The 18,574-nt window shown below is 34.6% G+C and overlaps 1 protein-coding gene across 1 annotated transcript; it reads right to left on the bottom strand.

Moving 5' to 3' along the window:
* Positions 1–704: 704 nt before the first annotated feature.
* Positions 705–16,258, bottom strand: LOC134269908 (lysophosphatidic acid phosphatase type 6-like). Its single transcript, XM_062752089.1, has 11 exons — positions 15,996–16,258; positions 15,494–15,628; positions 14,922–15,055; positions 13,975–14,075; positions 13,074–13,235; positions 12,401–12,471; positions 11,657–11,757; positions 10,169–10,258; positions 6,745–6,916; positions 5,312–5,474; positions 705–990 (listed from the first exon to the last, which is right to left on the bottom strand). The coding sequence occupies exons 1-11, from the start codon at positions 16,206–16,208 to the stop codon at positions 914–916; spliced, it is 1,419 nt and encodes a 472-aa protein (XP_062608073.1). The 5' UTR covers positions 16,209–16,258; the 3' UTR covers positions 705–913.
* Positions 16,259–18,574: the final 2,316 nt, after the last annotated feature.

Below are 18,574 nucleotides of genomic sequence, written 5' to 3'. Positions count from 1 at the left end.
GCATAATATGTTTATTTGAATGAACTGAAAGATTTTCACTGAAGATGCAAAATGGTCAGAACAATTTTCATTCCCTCATAGCAAACCTCAACAAATAATGCAGATTGTATTTTATCTACTCAACATATGCAGCATTGTTGGATTACAGACTTTGTAGATCAGTTGAGTATAGGATATGGCATGAGATATTTAAGGAATAACTGTCTAATTTTTCGATTTCATGAAGTGATCAATCGATTGGCTTGCGTGATAATTTGCATAAACGCCGAAGGCGTTTATGCATAAAATTATCACGCAAGCCAATCGATTGATCATCTTCATGAAATCGAAAAATAAGACAGTTATTCCTTATATTTACATGCTTTGATTCCGCCAATCCACGTGCTCCAAACCCTGCTTCTGTCTAGCTGTTTGTCCCGCCCTGCACGTGGTTTTTTTGGAACCGCGCCAATACATTGATGGAGAAATAAAGTACATTTACAATTGGTAATTTTATCTCGGACAAAGACATTGGAAATGTAAATATAAAAGAATAATGTCATTTACTAATTTTTATTTTAAAATTGACATAAGTACCCGACAAATCAGTAAAAAACAATTTCAAGTTGCTTTAATTTATGTGACAATGTTCCAGGCTTCTTCTGTACATTTAAAGTTAATGTTCAGCAAAAAAACTGAATTGCATAGAAATATCTCTTCAAATAAACAGAAAAAAAGTTACCACTGATATATAAATATTTTTGTAAAAGTCCTGATTTGTACTCAACATTACCCTAGGATTATAAACACAGATTTAAAGCATTCTCAAAGCTTGTATTTTTTCTTCATGTTGCAGACTAGCAGATAAGTTTTCGACAACATTCACTGACTATTTGACTGAAAACACCCCCTTGTCTATAAATTAACACCGTTTTTACATTCCGGCTGGTCTGTCTGTCATCTCTTCGGCTTCTTTGTCTTCTATTTTTAGACCCTCTCGTTTTTCTATTTCTAAAAAAAAAATTAATCACATTTATGTTAATGAATGCATTTTTTGGCATGAGCTGAATTTTGTGCATTGGGAGAGTTACCGGTATCTCCCTGCAGAGTATAAAAAGATAAGAACACTGCCGCAATACGTCAGTGAGTTTGTAAACAGAATTTGAAATTCTTCGGTAGTAGAAAGCTAGCCATTTAGTGTTTTCAACCAGTGTTTATACTGTATAAAGTTCTACTTTTTTAAAACAAGAGGCCCAGGGGCCACAGCGCTCACCTGAGCACATCAGGCTTGAATTTACTCCACCCCCCCCCCCCCCTCCAGGCGTTCATCATTTGAACAAACTAGAATCTACACTACCTGAGGATGATTCCATATAAATATCACTAATCATAGCTTTGAAGTACTTGAAAAGAAGATTTTAAATGGTTTCCCTATATATCCCTGTGTAAAACTTGGGTCGGCCATTTTGGCCCCACCCTAGCCCCGGGGGTCATGATTTGAACAAACTTGAATCTACACTACCTGAGGATGATTCCACATGAGTTTCATCTTTCCTGGCCCAGTGGTTCTGGAGAAGAAGATTTTTAAAGATTTTTCCTATATATTCCTATGTAAAACTTGGGTCGGCCATTTTGGTCCCACCCTTGCCCCGGGGGTCATGATTTGAACAAACTTGAATCTACACTACCTGAGGATGATTCCACATGAGTTTCATCTTTCCTGGTCCAGTGGTTCTGGAGAAGAAGATTTTTAAAGATTTTTCCTATATATTCCTATGTAAATCTTGGGTCGGCCATTTTGGCCCCACCTTTGCCCCGGGGGTCATGATTTGAACAAACTTGAATCTGCTCTACCTGAGGATGATTCCACATGAGTTTCATCTTTCCTGGCCCAGTGGTTCTGGAGAAGAAGATTTTTAAAGATTTTTCCTATATATTCCTATGTAAAACTTGGGTCGGCCATTTTGGCCCCACCCTTGCCCCGGGGGTCATGATTTGAACAAACTTGAATCTACACTACCTGAGGATGCTTCCACATGAGTTTCATCTTTCCTGGCCAAGTGGTACTGGAGAAGAAGATTTTTAAAGATTTTTCCTATATATTCCTATGTAAAACTTGGGTCGGCCATTTTGGTCCCACCTTTACCCCGGGGGTCATGATTTGAACAAACTTGAATCTGCTCTACCTGAGGATGATTCCACATGAGTTTCATCTTTCCTGGCCCAGTGGTTCTGGAGAAGAAGATTTTTAAAGATTTTTCCTATATATTCCTATGTAAAACTTGGGTCGGCCATTTTGGCCCCACCTTTGCCCCGGGGGGTCATGATTTGAACAAACTTGAATCTGCTCTACCTGAGAATGATTCCACATGAGTTTCATCTTTCCTGGCCCAGTGGTTCTGGAGAAGAAGATTTTTAAAGATTTTTCCTATATATTCCTATGTAAAACTTGGGTCGGCCATTTTGGCCCCACCCTTGCCCCGGGGGTCATGATTTGAACAAACTTGAATCTACACTACCTGAGGATGCTTCCACATGAGTTTCATCTTTCCTGGCCCAGCGGTTCTGGAGAAGAAGATTTCTTTTAAATGCTATTAATTTTTAACAAATTCATGATTATCTCCCCTTGGAAAAGGGCGTGGCCCTTCATTTGAACAAACTTGAATCCCCTTTACCCAAGGATACTTTGTGCCAAGTTTGGTTGAAATTGGCCCAGTGGTTCTTGAGAAGAAGATGAAAATGTGAAAAGTTTACGACGACAACGACGACGACAACGACTACGACAACGACAACGACAGACAATGGACAAATTTTGATCAGAAAAGCTCACTTGAGCCTTCGGCTCAGGTGAGCTAAAAAAAGATAATAACACTCCATGAGAAAGATCACTTTAACATACTTTGTAAAACTTAATACAAATATTGTATAAAGTTTTACAAAGTATGTTAAAGTGACCTTTCTCATGAATCGAATGTTATCATTTCTTATAAAAAGTATTACATGTATACTACATTAGAAGTTTCGTCATTTTGTTAATAATTGACATTGTTTCAATTCAAACTGTGTTTATCATTTTGCTGTAAATCAAACAAAGCTAATAGTTTTGCTTTTCATTTAGGGCGATTATAATTTCAACATATGATGTGCAGTGATGATTCTATGAGTTGGCCAAAATATCTGAAATAGTTTAGGGGTCAAAGGGGTGCTGAAATATGGACATTGGGGAGCCTTAAATAGGTTTAAATGATCAAGTGACAAATATTGAATTGTGACAGTTTTTTCAACAACTGTTACATCTGACAAGGCTAAATAAACTGCCACGCCATTGCAAGGAAGTCTTAATCATCCATATACATTTGTCCTTATCTTACTTGGAGATAAACCCAAACAAGTTGATGATGCAGACTCAGTCAAAACACAGACTAAACAACTTGTTTTTAAAACCTAGACAGAGACGGACACAGATTGATGTGAAATCAGAAAGTACTGAAAACATCAGAAAACATTATTTGGATTCAAATAAGAGTAATTTCACTAAACATAGGAACAAAATCATCAGTGGATGTGAGCACAAGTAAGTACATGGGCGTATACAGTTAAATTCGGTTATAACTAGAAAACTGACCAGTCAGCAAGGGCCCCGCCATGGGGTAGAATTAAAAGGGTGCAGCTTACGGAATGATTCAAAATGTACGAAGAATAAGCAACAGCAACTGTATTCTTAAACTTTCAAGATAATTCCTGGACATTCAAAAACCTGAAAATAATATCCTTGTACTTACATTAGGCAGTAAAAAATGACTTAACATTGAATGTATATTTAAACAATTATGAAGCTTGTGTTATATAAAATCCAGCCGTTCAATGAATGCAAATATCATGAAGGCTTGACCTTAACTTCAAACAAACAGCAGTTGCAGACAAAGGTTTTCATTAATCTTAAAGACAGATAAAGAAAAGCCTACTAAATTTTCTGCAGCAGGCTAGATAATTAATCCCAAGGGATTAATTGTACCTCTCTCATCATTTTCTTTTAAAGTAACAATAAGAACTTTTTCAGTATTAATGATAGAATGGGGTTTTTATACAACTACCTTAAAAATTAATAATATTCTTGAATTAACATAAGTAACAAAAGTAAATCAAAAAATCTTCTTTAATCTATTTCTTGTTTTTAGAATTCAATGAAATCATAACTATTAAACAAAAATAAATTATGAAAATTTATATTCAAATCCACATTTCAGAGTGTTCATAGCATTCCAAATTGACTTAACTTCAAAACAAACTTCATTTGCAGACAGAGGTGGTAATTCATCTAAATGTGACAGGTAAAGATAATGCTCTGGATTTTCTTCAGGAGGAAAGCTAATTAATCCCAAGGGACTCATATAGCAGCATTCAGTTTACAATGGGAACATCTTCAGCAGTTATCTCTCTTTGCCAATGCATTCTTATATAAAGTTAAGGAATGTACCCCACCACCCCAGCTCCAAACCAGGGGACATAGAGAACCAAACTTAGCATCAAAATATGTATTTCTGCCTACTGAACTACCATACCAAATTTGAACTTGATTGGGCAACCATAAAAAAAGTTGCCCATTCATTCTTATGCATAGTTAAGGAATCTACCCCACCACCCCAGCTCCAAACCAGAAGACATAGAGAACCAAACTTAGCATCAAAATATGTATTTTTGCCTACTGAACTACCATACCAAATTTGAACTTGATTGGGCAACCATAAAAAAAAGTTATTAGAAAAAAACAGAAAATTTGTGGACGGAAGAGTGACAGACGGACAGACAGACAGACAGACAGACAGACGGACAGACAGAGTGATTACTATAGGGCACCCGCAAATCCTTGCGGGGCCCTAATGAAGTCACTTGGACCTATTACTTCTCTATAACTGTAATTCGTTATATCCGTGTAAGAAATTCATTTAATTTATATAGCTGGGGATCCAAGATAACTTAGCTATATCCGTGAAATCGTGATATCAGTGTTCCTATTTTTAAAATTAGATGTAAGATCCCCTTGTATACTCGCTACACTAACATCTAACAACATCCTATAGAGGGTTACATCTGAGGTCAAATTCTATCAACCAATCAAATTGTTGCCTGCAAAATCATTGTATATTTGTTAAAAGAATAAGTCTAGAGTTGTCCCGAATTTGACCTCTGATGTGACCCTCCATGGGATGTTGTTAGATGTTAGTGTAGCAAGTATACAAGGCGGACCTTACATCTGATTTTAATTACATTGCCCTAGCACTTCCCTATAAATGAGTATTGTATATAGTGTATGTGCAATTAGTTTTATCACCTTCTGCTATGATGTCTAAGATGTTAGATTCACAGACTTTTCTGTATTCTCTAGCTTCCATGACTTTTTCTTCATTTAAATATCTCATGAAGTATTTCAGTGGCACTGCAGACTCTTGCCCAATTTCCACATACCTCTTCTTCAGCTTAGGAAGTACTACTGCCTACAATGTAAAGAAAATGTATTAAATAAATTCTTAGATAATTAAGGCTGGGTATATATTGGCCAAAGTTTTTATATAGTAATATAGTGTGATATTTCAAACTGTTTTGCAATATGTATTGCAATATTTTCAATGAAAATTACCATGGGATGTTTTTTTTCATTATATTATTTTCCATATACATGCATAATGTTCAAAACTATAATAAACAACCAAAAGAAAAAAAATTGATTAGATTACAGTTATGCAATGAAATGCATCCATATATGTGCTTCTGTCTTACTCCTTCGCTTATTCACAAATTTTTGACAACTTTTCTTTAAATTTAAGGAGAAAATTCCTTTTGCCAAACTGAGTATCAATGTTTGTAAGCAAGCAAAGTTTACTTGTTCTTGGGGACATAATTTCAGGGGTTATTTATTTAGTTGATTAAAGAAATCAATACATGTACATAGTATCTACAGAAAAAAAATCTTAGGAATAGAATAAGGGTGACCCATGAATCAACAAACACTGGTCCCCCTCCCCCACAAACTATCATAATGATGATTCCACAAAAAGTTTGTTCTCAGTTTATGGCATTTTACCTGAGTAGAGTTTTAACCCCTTACAATATATGGCATATACAGATTTCTACGCATCTGACTTGAAAAATGAGTATAATGTGAAAAAACATTCATAACTTTGTTAATACTGGAAATATCAGAATAAATCTTGCTCCGTTGGAAAGAGAAAATAATTACGGTAAAATAGTATACAGAAAATTTTTTTATTGGTTGTACCAGTTTTTTGCTAGCTTAAGTAAAACTTTGCGCACTATTTGAGCGATTCTGCCATTATCGAAATCAATGCGGGGGTAACACGTTCTATTGTAAAAATGCTAAATTCTGGTGTCCCAACCCCACCCAATCCCCCTAAAATACTTAAAAATTTTTTTTTTAAAAATGTACAACATGCTCAAATTAATTTTCAACACAACAATATTATATATTTTTTAATATATTTAACTAAGCAAAAAACTAGAATGAAACTCATTATTGAATAAATGGGAATTACAGCATGACTATGGTGTACTTCGTTGCCATGGCGACTGAAATGATATTTTCATAATCATTTTCAGAAACTACACAATACCTGCTTTCAGAATATATATACATTGGTATCTACAAAAATTACAAGAAATGTCCCAAAAAATGCATTGAAATCTTAATATCAATTTGTCTAGAAATGCCTAAAATCTTTGCCAAGGAGGGGGTCAAAAGTTACTTACTTCTCCATTATATCTGACTATGACATAATATTCTTTAGAGTTATTGCACTGGTGGAGTTCAAAGAGCAGATCTGAAGCAAACGGTGGCCAATGTTTGTCATCTAGCTTCAAGGCAAGGAGTAAGGCCATCAGAGAGGAGTCATGGGCAGAATACAGGAATAATCGTACTGGTCTTTAAAAAAACAAGAGGCCCACGGGCCTTATAGGTCACCTGAGCATTATGCAACAACTTTCCAGTTACAGTGTATTGAATTTGATTCATGTTTTAAGCCAGATGCTATATGGCATTCACAATTTTGAAAGGGCACCATTGATCATTATAACAATAAACTTAGCAGTTGCTTAGCTTGGTTACTGAATACCCATATGCAGGGTAGGGGAACCAAAATGCACTCCAACTAATCAGTAATATTCATCAATAATCAGTAGTGCCCCTAACACTCTGACATAAACCCCTGACCCTAGGTTGCACAAATTTTTAAAAGGCACCCTTAAAATTGCCTATCAAAAAGTAAATAGATGTTTTATAAATACAAAGGACCAGATTTCAAACAATTAATTCATTTTCAGTATATAAGTAGAGCCCCCCCCCCCACCCCTGACCCTGGGGCCTTGAAATTCACAATTCTGCAAGATTAGGGCCCTTGCTCATCATAACTATATAGGTAGTTCATCTGCTTCATACCCAGAGACAGAGAAGAAAATTTTCAAAGATTTAATGTATTTTCACTATATAATCAATAGAGCCCCACCCTAACACCAGAACCCCAGACCCTGGGGCAATGAAATTCATAATTTTAGAAGAGGCATTCTTGCTCATCATAACTATACACTTACTTAGTTTATTTAATACCTAGGAGCAGAGAAGAAGATTTTCAAAGAATTCATGTATTTTCACTTTATAATCAATAAAGCCCCCCCCCTGAACCATTGACACTGGGGCCATAAAATTCACAATTTTTGTAGAGGCACTCTTGCTCATCATAACTATGCACTTAGTTAGTTTATTTAATACCTAGGAGTAGAGAAGAAGATGTTCAAAGAATTCATGTATTTTCACCATATGATCAATAGAGCCCCCCCCCCCCCCCCAACACCAGAACCCTTGACCCTGGGGCCATAAAATTCACAATTTTGGTTGAGTCACTCTTGCTCATCATCACTATGCACTTAGTTAATTTATTTAATACCTAGGAGCAGAGAAGAAGATTTTCAAAGAATTCATGTAATTTCACTATATAATCAATAGAGCCCCCCCCCCCCAACACCAGAACCCTTAATGATAGGGCCATTAAATTCACAATTTTGGTTGAGGCACACTTGCTCATCATAACTATGCACTTAGTTAGTTTATATAATACCTAGGAGCAGAGAAGAAGATTTTCAAGGAATTCACATATTTTCACTATATAATCAATAGAGCCCCCTCCCCCCCCCCCCCCACCAGAACCCTTGACCCTGGGGCCATAAAATTCACAATCTTGGTTGAGGAACACTTGCTTATCATAACTATGTACTTAGTTAGTTTATTTAATACCTAGGAGCAGAGAAGAAGATTTTCAAAGAATTCATGTATTTTCACTTTATAAACAATAAAGCCCCCCCCCCCCCACCAGAACCATTGATGCTGGGGCCATAAAATTCACAATTTTTGTAGAGGCACTCTTGCATATCATAACTATGCACTTAGTTAGTTTATTTAATACCTAGGAGCAGAGAAGAAGATTTTCAAAGAATTCAGGTAATTTCACTATATAATCAATAGAGCCCCCCCCCCTCCCAACACCTGAACCCTTGACCCTGGGGCCATAAAATTCACAATTTTGGTAGAGGCACTCTTGCTCATCATAACTATTTACTTACATGGTTTATTTATTACCCAGGGGCAGAGAAGAAGATTTTCAAAGAATAAATGTATTTTTACTATATAATCAATAGAGCCCCACCCTAACACCAGAACCCCTGACCCTGGGGCCATAAAATTTACAATTTTGGTAGAGGCACTCTTGCTCATCATAACTATGTACTTAGTTGGTTTATTTAATACCCAGGAGCAGAGAAGAAGATTTTCAAAGAAATAATGCATTTTCACTATATACTTATTTAGCCCCGCCCTAGCACTAGAACCCCTGACCCCAGGGCCATGAATTTCACAATTTTGGTAGAGGACTCATGCAATGCTGATTACAATCATGCAAATAGTTTGACTGCTTGATGTCCAGGAGTAAAGAAGAAGATTTTTAAAGATTGCATTAATTTTAGTGGTTTTGGCCCCACCCCTCAAGCCCCAGGGGGGCAGGGATCATGAAATTCACAATTTTTGTTCCCCTTCACCCTTAGATGCTTTGTGCCAAATTTGGTTGAAATTGGTTCAGTGGTTGCAGAGAAGAAGCTGAAAATGTTCAAATGTTAACACACGATGGACGATGACAGACGAAAACGGATAGCAATAGGTCACCTGAGTTTACTCAGTTGACCTAAAAAGAGGCATATGTGCCACAAAGCTCACATGAATAAATTTGGCCATGCTATTCTTTACCAGATTTGCCCCATTTTTAATATATTTTGCGGCTCCTAAATCTACACAAATCCAAGATGCTTCCACAGAATTTCCAGCTTTCCTTACCCAGTGGTTCTTGAGAGGAAGATTTTTCCTACATGTATATATTTCAAATTAAATCTTTGATTCTCTTATTGGGCCCTGCCCTACCCTAAGGGGTCATGAATTGAACAATTTAGAATCTACACTTCCCCAGGATGATTCTACATAAGTTTCAGCTTTCCTGGTCCAGTGGTTCTTGAGAAGAAGATTGTTAAAGATTTTTCCTACAAATTTCAATGTAATACTTGGATTCCCTATTTTGGCCCTTCCCTTGCCCCATGGATCATGATTTGAATTATTAGAATCTATACTCTCCCAGGTTGCCTCCACATAAGTTAATTTCAGATTTTTCTGGCCCAGTGGTTCTTGAGAAGAAGATTTTTATGACCCCATCCTATTTTTGTATTTTCTACATTATCTCCCTTTGAAAAGGGCTTGGCCCTTTATTTTTACAATTTTAACTCCCCTTTGTCCAAGGATGTTTTGTACTAAGTTTGGTTAAATTGGCCCAGTGGTTATTGCGAAGAAGTTGAAAAGTTTACAGACAGATGGACATCTAGACGGATGGATGACAGACACTGGGTGATCAGAAAAGCTCACTTGAGCTTTTATACATGTAATACACAAAAATCTATGATTATGTGAACTATTACTGTGTGTGATGATTTTTTTTCTTAGCAAGCATTTTTTGATTGCATAAAATTAACATCTAAAATTAAAAATATATAATGAAAACTATTCCACAAATGAGAAATTATCAAACAGAAAAGGCACAAAGCTACAAATGCCTATTATTTTAAAAACATTGGAAAAAATTATTACCTTTTTTCAATAACAAAATCTCGTATAGCATTCCTAAACTGTTCAAGCATTCTACCGCTCGATAAATTTGAAGCTATGTCATTCTGCAGCCTGAAAACAAAAAACTACATGTAAGTTCAAATTTTATAAAAATCAAAACTTAAAACATTTTTTTGCTCCTGACTACATGTAAATCTTACTCTGTACATGTACATGTACTTATAATATTCTTCTAATAGAGAAGTGGACAGCCTTTAATTCATCTATTTCCACTGTGTAAGTGAAAGCTTGTTCAATTCCTGAACAACACTTAAGAAGGCTAAATGGTCAACAAATTAACCATCAGATATCTCTCAATTTTTTAGACATGACTTCTGAAGCTATTAAGTATCATTTGGTAAAGAAAAGGTTCATACTTTTAAGTTTTAACGGACTCCGACCCTCAGTCAGGAAGGACAACTCTTTAATGTATAGTTTAATTCAATAAGTCTTTAAATGTAGCTTGTAAATTAAATCTTTTCATGCAACAATTTTCATTACATGCTTCTCAATGTGCTTCAAGGTTCTTTGAACTTCTCAGAAAGGTCTAACTAAAGGTAGAAATTTTTATCCCGAAAAAGCATTTTTTAGATACCAATGTTTATTAACATGATATGAAATTAGAAGTGATTTATGGAGCTTTGCAAAGAACCTTGAAGCACATTGAGAGGCATATAATGAAAATTGTTGCATGAAAATATTTAATTTTCAAGCTTCATTGAAAGACTTTTTGAATGAAATCATAAATTAAAGAGTTGTCCTTCCAGGCTGAGGGTCAGAGTCCCTTAAAATTTGATTATTTTGAATATCTTTATATGGAGCTCTTCTTCTAAGGGAGATAGAAATAGTCTGAAAATGGCCACAACCACCCACCCCTCATAAATTCAGACCTGTAACTGTACAGTTAAAGGTGTACCCGGGTATGTATCTGCACAGAAAAGAAAATTTTGCATTCTAAAGCCTAAAAGGATTTTAACAATATTTACATGTAGCATTCTGTAGTTCAGGAAATTTATGTGTATAGGAATATTTAATTCAAGCTTTATGAGCAAAGAGAATGCTTTCCATAACTATCTGCCTTTGTATCAATGTCCTGAATCACATTCAGTTTTAACAAAATATGTTATCCTGAGATTGCAGAATTTAACTGTGTAATGTTTTTGGACTATTTTGCTACTTTCTCATGTAATTAACATGGGTAAAAATTCATGGATAACACCAATTTTAAATGTTCAATTTAATCTATGACTGGTCAATGATATCAATTTTAGCACAATGTAGAAAATCTGATTGTGTCTTGGTCTAAAATAAAACAGGGTAATCAATATTCGAAAAGAGCAAATCAGAGGTAAGTTTTATGTTTAATTAATACTCATGAATGAAATCATATATTACATCCTCCTTCTGCAAATTAATACCCTTCTTTTATAATGGGTGAATTTAGTTAATTAGTTAATGAAAGATACTCACTCATGCTGTCCTATAAAGGAGTATGTAAACAACTGCACCGCATTTTCAGTTATTTTAGTCACGTATGGCACTAAAACCTTCGGTATAGGGAGCCCATGAGCCTGAAATAATAAATATCAGGAATATGTACAACGTCGTGAACTAAGGGGCATAACTCTCATTAAATCAAAAATACTCCATTTAGGTTCAGCATCCCTCTGCTCTCTCGTATAAAGTATTTAATTAATTCTTATGTTTTCCCAAAAGAAATCTTATTCATAATTAAAATGCTTACCATTTCAGCATACCTTGCAGGGCATATTTTTTACATAAATGACCTGTTATTGTTAGTGTGACAGTTTTATAAAGGAATTATAGTAATTGTTACCAGTTAGAGTTACCTCTCTTATTAGAGTATCAATGAACTTTAAAATTCTTGCAATGCCATCAAAAAGTTTTGTTTCTTCTCTCCCTACTGACTAGCTTAAAATGGCCTAACTCAAACCATTTTAAAACCTCCAAGAAAATGATTTTTTTTTTGAATTCTAAAAATTTTTTTCTCAATGACATCCAGTGAAAAAGCATATTTTAATTCTAAAAGATGCCTAAAACATAAATTTTTCTCAAAGTTCAGCATTTATATATGAAATTGTCTTGGAAAAAAATACTTTCCATCAACTATAACATTAACCAATTATTTTTCATCTTTAGTCAAAGAGGGCAAAATTTTTCATTAATGATGACTTAATAATTTGTCATACAAACCGATCTGGCCACTAGATCATCCCTAGCAGATATAAAGTGTATTTTATGTTTCCAGTCATTTCCCTTTAATCCTAAATAAAAACAAAAACAAAGTCTTTTAAATCTGTTGCATGTAAATCAAATATACATTGTATTCAAAATGAACAGATAATCTGATGCATGTACAACAACATGAATAGATTTCTGTTTTTTATGGCCATTCCAACTTTTTATCTCTGTGTTAAGCATCTCTAAAATTGAGACCCTTATACCTACAGGTATTTACCAAAATCAAAGATCATGCCAAAAAAATTGACAGAGGTGTTTGCTTTAAAAAAAAAGGAACCTCAAAGGATATGATTTTTTAAGTTTGCAAAGTAAGGTAGGAATGTTAAGTTTATCCCTTATTTGACAGATACTCAACAAATATTAAAATTGAAAGAATTCATAATTTTGTAACCCCCCCCTCACCCAACAATATCTGCATTACTAATGTTGTGTGTGTGTATGTGTATTTATTTTCCTGGTATGGAATGTCAATTTGAAACAAAGAACCTGTCATGCAGTTGCTGAACATTAAAAAATAAAAAAAGAATAGCACTGGGAGACACACAATGGGCAATTCAAGAAATAAAACCTCAAAGAAATAAGTATGTTAACAGTTTACAGTAATACACAGCTATACGACTTATACCTAACACTTTCTCTATTTCCTGTCTTTCCTCCAGGAACTCTGGTAAGTCCACACCATCCACAATGGCTGCCCTGTTGATACGCTTCAGAACAGGGCAGGTATGGGGATTGGGAAACAGGTGCTCATCCTCCTGTGTGGAAGTGTAAAAAGTGACCTTCTGACCTAAATATACAATAAAAATTGAAGCCAAACTTCTTTATACATGTACATTAACGAGACTGTGAAAACTTGAGATTAACAAAGGTTTTAGATATTGAGGGTGAAGTTCATTTTAAAACAAAATGTCTGTGTGAAACACAGATGCCCCAATATAGATTTAGCAGCTTATGGCTAGGGTTTAAGTTTATCAAATGGCAACAATTATGCAAAGCAAACTTCAAGGTCAAAGTCAAAATTGTTGGTATTCAAAGGAAGGTCTTGTCATGAGAAATACACATTGAAATATGACAGCTAAAGTACTACCTGTTCAAAAGTTATGGTCAAAGTTTATTTTTTTTTAAAGTTGGTCAAACTCTTAGGTCAAGTTCCAAAGTCAAAAATATTTATACTCATTAAGAGTTCATGATACAATGAATACCCATGTGAAATATGAAAGTCCTAACACCATCTATTCAAATATTATGGCCAAGATTAAAATTTGGTAATATTTTGTAAAAGCCAAAGTGGGTCAAATTCCAAGGTCAAGGTCAAAGGTCAAATGTGTGGTACTCAAAGAAAGGTTTTGTCACAAGAAATATACCAGGTCCTGTACAATATGAAAGCCATAGATAGGCAAGGGTTGGAGATTTTGCAGACAAACAGGCATGGCTAAAACTATATACACATGTACCCCCGAATCTTTGAATACAAGGGCAAAAAGAGAATTTAAATAAGTTCTCTTGTTCAATTAAACCAAACGAACCATTTTTCTCATTATACTCCTGAAGTTGCTCTGCTCCAAATATCCCAGCCAGAACACAGCGTAGTGAATCTTTTGTACGATTCATGTTTGTGGTCCTTAAACTGAAATGCAATAAAAATCCAACATACATGTAATAAGGCCATGCAAAGTTAATTCCTTGGTTCACAGGCTTTTTTCAAGAAATATGATGGGGGGGGGGGGGGTTATTGCCCCCAAAACATGATGAAGCAGCTTTTTACATTGTACAAATGATGAGGGATGTGATTTGTTGTTTTTATTTTATTGATAGCAATAAAAAAGGTCAATGAGGCACACTTGGAACAGATGAGGGAGGGCCTGAGAACCAAGAAATTAATTTTTTTTTTTTTGCCTAACCACATTATACTTTCTACTTCCATACAAAACCTCGTTTAGATTTTTAAAATTCTATAAAATTGCCTTGAACAATTTTTTTTCCAATCGCAAGAAAATTTGTCCCCTCCCCCGAAAATATGATTGTGATTTTACAATATTTTCTGTATAATTTATAGTACATGTATTTCAGATTGACTAGGAAAACTCTGTTTTGATTTATATTCTACAATGGTTACAGTAAACAAATTAACTAAAGTGTTGTAAACTAAAGTGGTGTTTAAAAATGGAATCATCCCATGATTTAACATTTCTTATTTAATTTTCAGTACTGTTGACTCATTTAAACTGGTGGGGGCCAATTTTCATGGATTGCAAAAGTTTTACAAATTTGTTGAAATATTAATGTAACTTTGGGAATTAATTCTCTAACACCTATGAAGTTTAAGAAAATATCACTTGTTATCATGGACAATCATCGTCAATGTTGATTCATGGATTTTAGATAGTAACCATATATTTCACATATTAAAAGATCCACCAAAATTTAAATGATATTCCACAGTATATTTAGGTCATAAAAACCACACACTTACTAAACTAGGTCAGGGTCAAACTCTGACATCAGCCTCCCTGGAAGTTTCCCGATGTAACATTTCCTCAGCCTCCTTCCCAGGTTATAGGTCTGAACCTGACCTAGATATGTTAACATACCATGTGGGCAACCACCCTGTTTAAAGAGAATTGCATACATCTTCAACTCACATGTGCCTGTAACCCAACTGACAAAAAAACTCTTGTGTCAATTTCAATAGTCCCCACCCACTGACGTCAAACACACAGACAGATGCATATTAGGCCTCCTTAACTCCTGGCCTTTCATTTTGTGAAATTTACATTCAGGTTGAATTATCAAGAAATCAACTCACCTAAGTTTCAAAGAGCTATCACAGAGAAAACAAATAGAAATGGAAATATTGCCTAATATTCACACATTTGAACTACACTTTTAAATAAAAAAAAAATAAAAAGTTTGCAATAATATCAATGATTTGTTACTGCACAATACATGAACATGCTGAATGTTAAATTACAAATGAACAATGATGATGATGTATCGTGTACATGTATATTTAATTTCTTTTCACTTTATATTTCTTTGATGTACCTTAAGTAATCCAAGTTTGTTATAATATTCTTCATACTTCGAATCAGGCGCCTCTTTGCCATCAATATTTAAAACTTCATAATCATACACTGTAAGGGGGAAAGGTTTCCTCCATTTCTTTTTATCATAGGTTGCCTGAAAAAAAAAATGAGAAAATTTATAATTTTCAGTAAAATTTGCCTATCTTAATTGTTAATTATTATCAGTGGTGGATCCAGGAATATCATAACAGGGGGGAGAAGTAGAATGATTCATTCCCCTGAAATTCTCTATGGAACCAGTTGTGACCAGATTTAACAGGATTTCAAATTTTATTTCAGGAAGCCATGCAAATAATTTTTTTTATCAATATACAACCTCTAAGTATCATCAAAAAAAAAAAAAAAAAAGAAATCATCTTGATTTACTTTTTAATGTAAATGTCCCTGGCTGTCAGCAGGGACCTATATACTAACTTAGTATATAGGTCCCTGATAAAATTTAATCAGAATAATCCTCCAACCTCCTCAATTCCAGGAATTAGATGCAGAGGCGTTCTTGCTCCATGCCGGAAGATAACCTGAACTTGTTTTAAACTTAAGTCGATATCTTCTACTTTCTTTTTCTGTGGCTGCCGATCCGTAGCATCTCGCCGGCGAAAGTATGTCCATGCTCCAGCGACGCCAGCCAGTCCTCCGAGCGCAACGACCACGAGTTTCTTCCTCGAAGAAGGCATTTGTCTAATGCAGAGATTATTCGCAAGATGTGACAGCGAAGATTAAATGTCGAACCCGATTTCTTTTTCTGCGACTTAATTCCGATCCCGAAAAAAATTTAAGAAAGCGTATTCCTCATAAAACTTCAGAACCTTAAGAAATTCTGTATTTCAAATAATCTGTCTAGTATTTAGATTATTTTATCCTTTAAAATTAGCGGTCAATATACATTGTAACGGTGTTGCATAGGGGTAAATGGCTGGTACAGTTACATTTGTATATGCTACGAGTGGATCAGGACCTCTATGTTTTCACCTTTAAAAAATAAAATATATTTTAGAGTTCCGTGTATATACATGTACGAGTGTGTATCCCAGGACAAAAATATTTTTAATTGTCTATTTGCATTAATTATTTTTAGCTCATATTTACAGCTAACTAGTGCATTATAAATGGTAATTCCAATTAATAAAGCAGAAATACTGACCAAAAAAAAAAAAAAACGGCCTCGGATTAGCAAAAAAAAAAAAAAAAAAAAAAAAAACAAAAAACAAAAAAAAACTGAATGTATATGCCATATACGACAGCCAACTGCTTACTGCCAACTGCTGATTGCTTACTGCCAACTGTCAGCTGCTTACTGCCAACTGCCTCACACATTTGAATAAATTTTATTTTTATAATGATATTTATGTAAATTAAAAAAAAAAGGCGCGGATCTTTAGGACATTTTTTCCAGGAGGGTCACTCTGGTAAAAAAAAAATCCAACCCAGAAATTTCTTGACAAGAAAAAAATACGTAAAGTCCTTTCCTAAATGTGAAATTTATTTCGGCCGGGAAGAGGGGGTTCTTATGCGTCATACCTTCATTTGTATGACATTTTTCATACCAACTTAACACGAATCCACATTTTCGGTTGGGGGGGGGGGTCTAAGGTCCCTTTTAGTTGATTTATTTTATACATTAAATAATTTTTAGTTGGTTTAGTTTGTGCATTAATGAACTTTACACATTTCAGAGGGGTGTTCCGGACCCCTCTCTCTAGATCTATGCATGTAAAACATATTTTATTTGTACAAACAAAGAGATATAAATGTTTGATCGGCGTTTTCTAAGTGGAGGGTCCAAGGTCAGTTATACCGGTAGTTCGTTTAGTTTATTTAACGTATGACTGTACAAATTTTACCCCCCCCCCTCCCCCGATCTATGCATGTGAAACATTTATTATAACACACAGAGATATACATCTTTAATTTGAGGAAATTTATAACTATAGAATATAATGGAAAACGGAAATTTATTTTCAAAACATCTTTCTCTGCGAAACGACAAATCTTTTTTATTATTATTCTCTCTTCAAAGGTTTTGTTGTCTCCGGGGGAGGGGGGGGGCTTCTTTAAAGATTAAAAGCAGAAAATAGTCATTTTATTACCTATTTCAAATAGGAATACAAATAAAAAAAAATAAACAATGTACTTTATCAACCGCATATATATTGAATATTACATAAGATAAAACATTTTGGTCATTTTATTAAACTCAGTTTTACTCGGGTGACCTCCTTGGAAAAAATGTCCTGGATCCGTGCCTTTTTTTCCTTTTTTTTTTTTTGTGAAAATTCATATAAATATCAATACAAACATAAAATTTATTTAAATTTGTGTGGCAGTTGGCCGTAAGCAGCTGACAGTTGGCAGTAAGCAGTCAGCTGTTGACAGTAAGCAGTTGGCTGTCGTATATGGCATTCCATAATATGCATATATAATATACACAAAAAGCGTTTATTCTACGTTGTTAATTTTTTTCTTTTTCGTTTTCTTTAAAAACTTTTATATCAATAATATTGCAAATATATGAACCAAAATAATAATTCATACAAGAAGACAAAAGAAGTTAAGGAAACAGCAAAGCAGACCCCCTCGCAAAGAGTATATATATAAATCCAGGCAGCATTCGGCATCTATTCCGATGCCAATCACGACACGTCCGTTTTGCACAGAACCAACAAACACACACACACGCACTCTCTCACACACCCTCACACACACACACGAATGCAGGACTATATCCCCTCCAGCTCCGTTGTGAGGGGATAACTATAATTATTGTCAGGGAAAATTATTATCATAAAGATATCTTAATTTTATTTATTATACCTATTCTGATTTTCCCCTATCATGTAAAAGATCGTTTATGAATAATACCTTAGAAATCACTGTGAATGGACTAATCCCTGTGCTTTAGTCAAATAATCTTATCCCTGCTTCGGAATCTAATTTTCTGTTATTGGTAATCATATCGGTATTGTATGTTAAAGGACTATAATCCCCGTGCATTAGTCAAGTGAGCAAAATCCCAGTTACATGTACATGTATAATATATAAT

This window comes from Saccostrea cucullata, unplaced genomic scaffold (assembly GCF_032062105.1).
Source record: "Saccostrea cucullata isolate Sc308-1 unplaced genomic scaffold, CSIRO_AGI_Scuc_v1 ctg2921, whole genome shotgun sequence".
Taxonomy (NCBI): Eukaryota; Metazoa; Mollusca; class Bivalvia; order Ostreida; family Ostreidae; genus Saccostrea; species Saccostrea cuccullata.
Note: the sequence above shows the minus strand (reverse complement) of the source record. Positions and strands in the feature narration are given on the sequence as shown.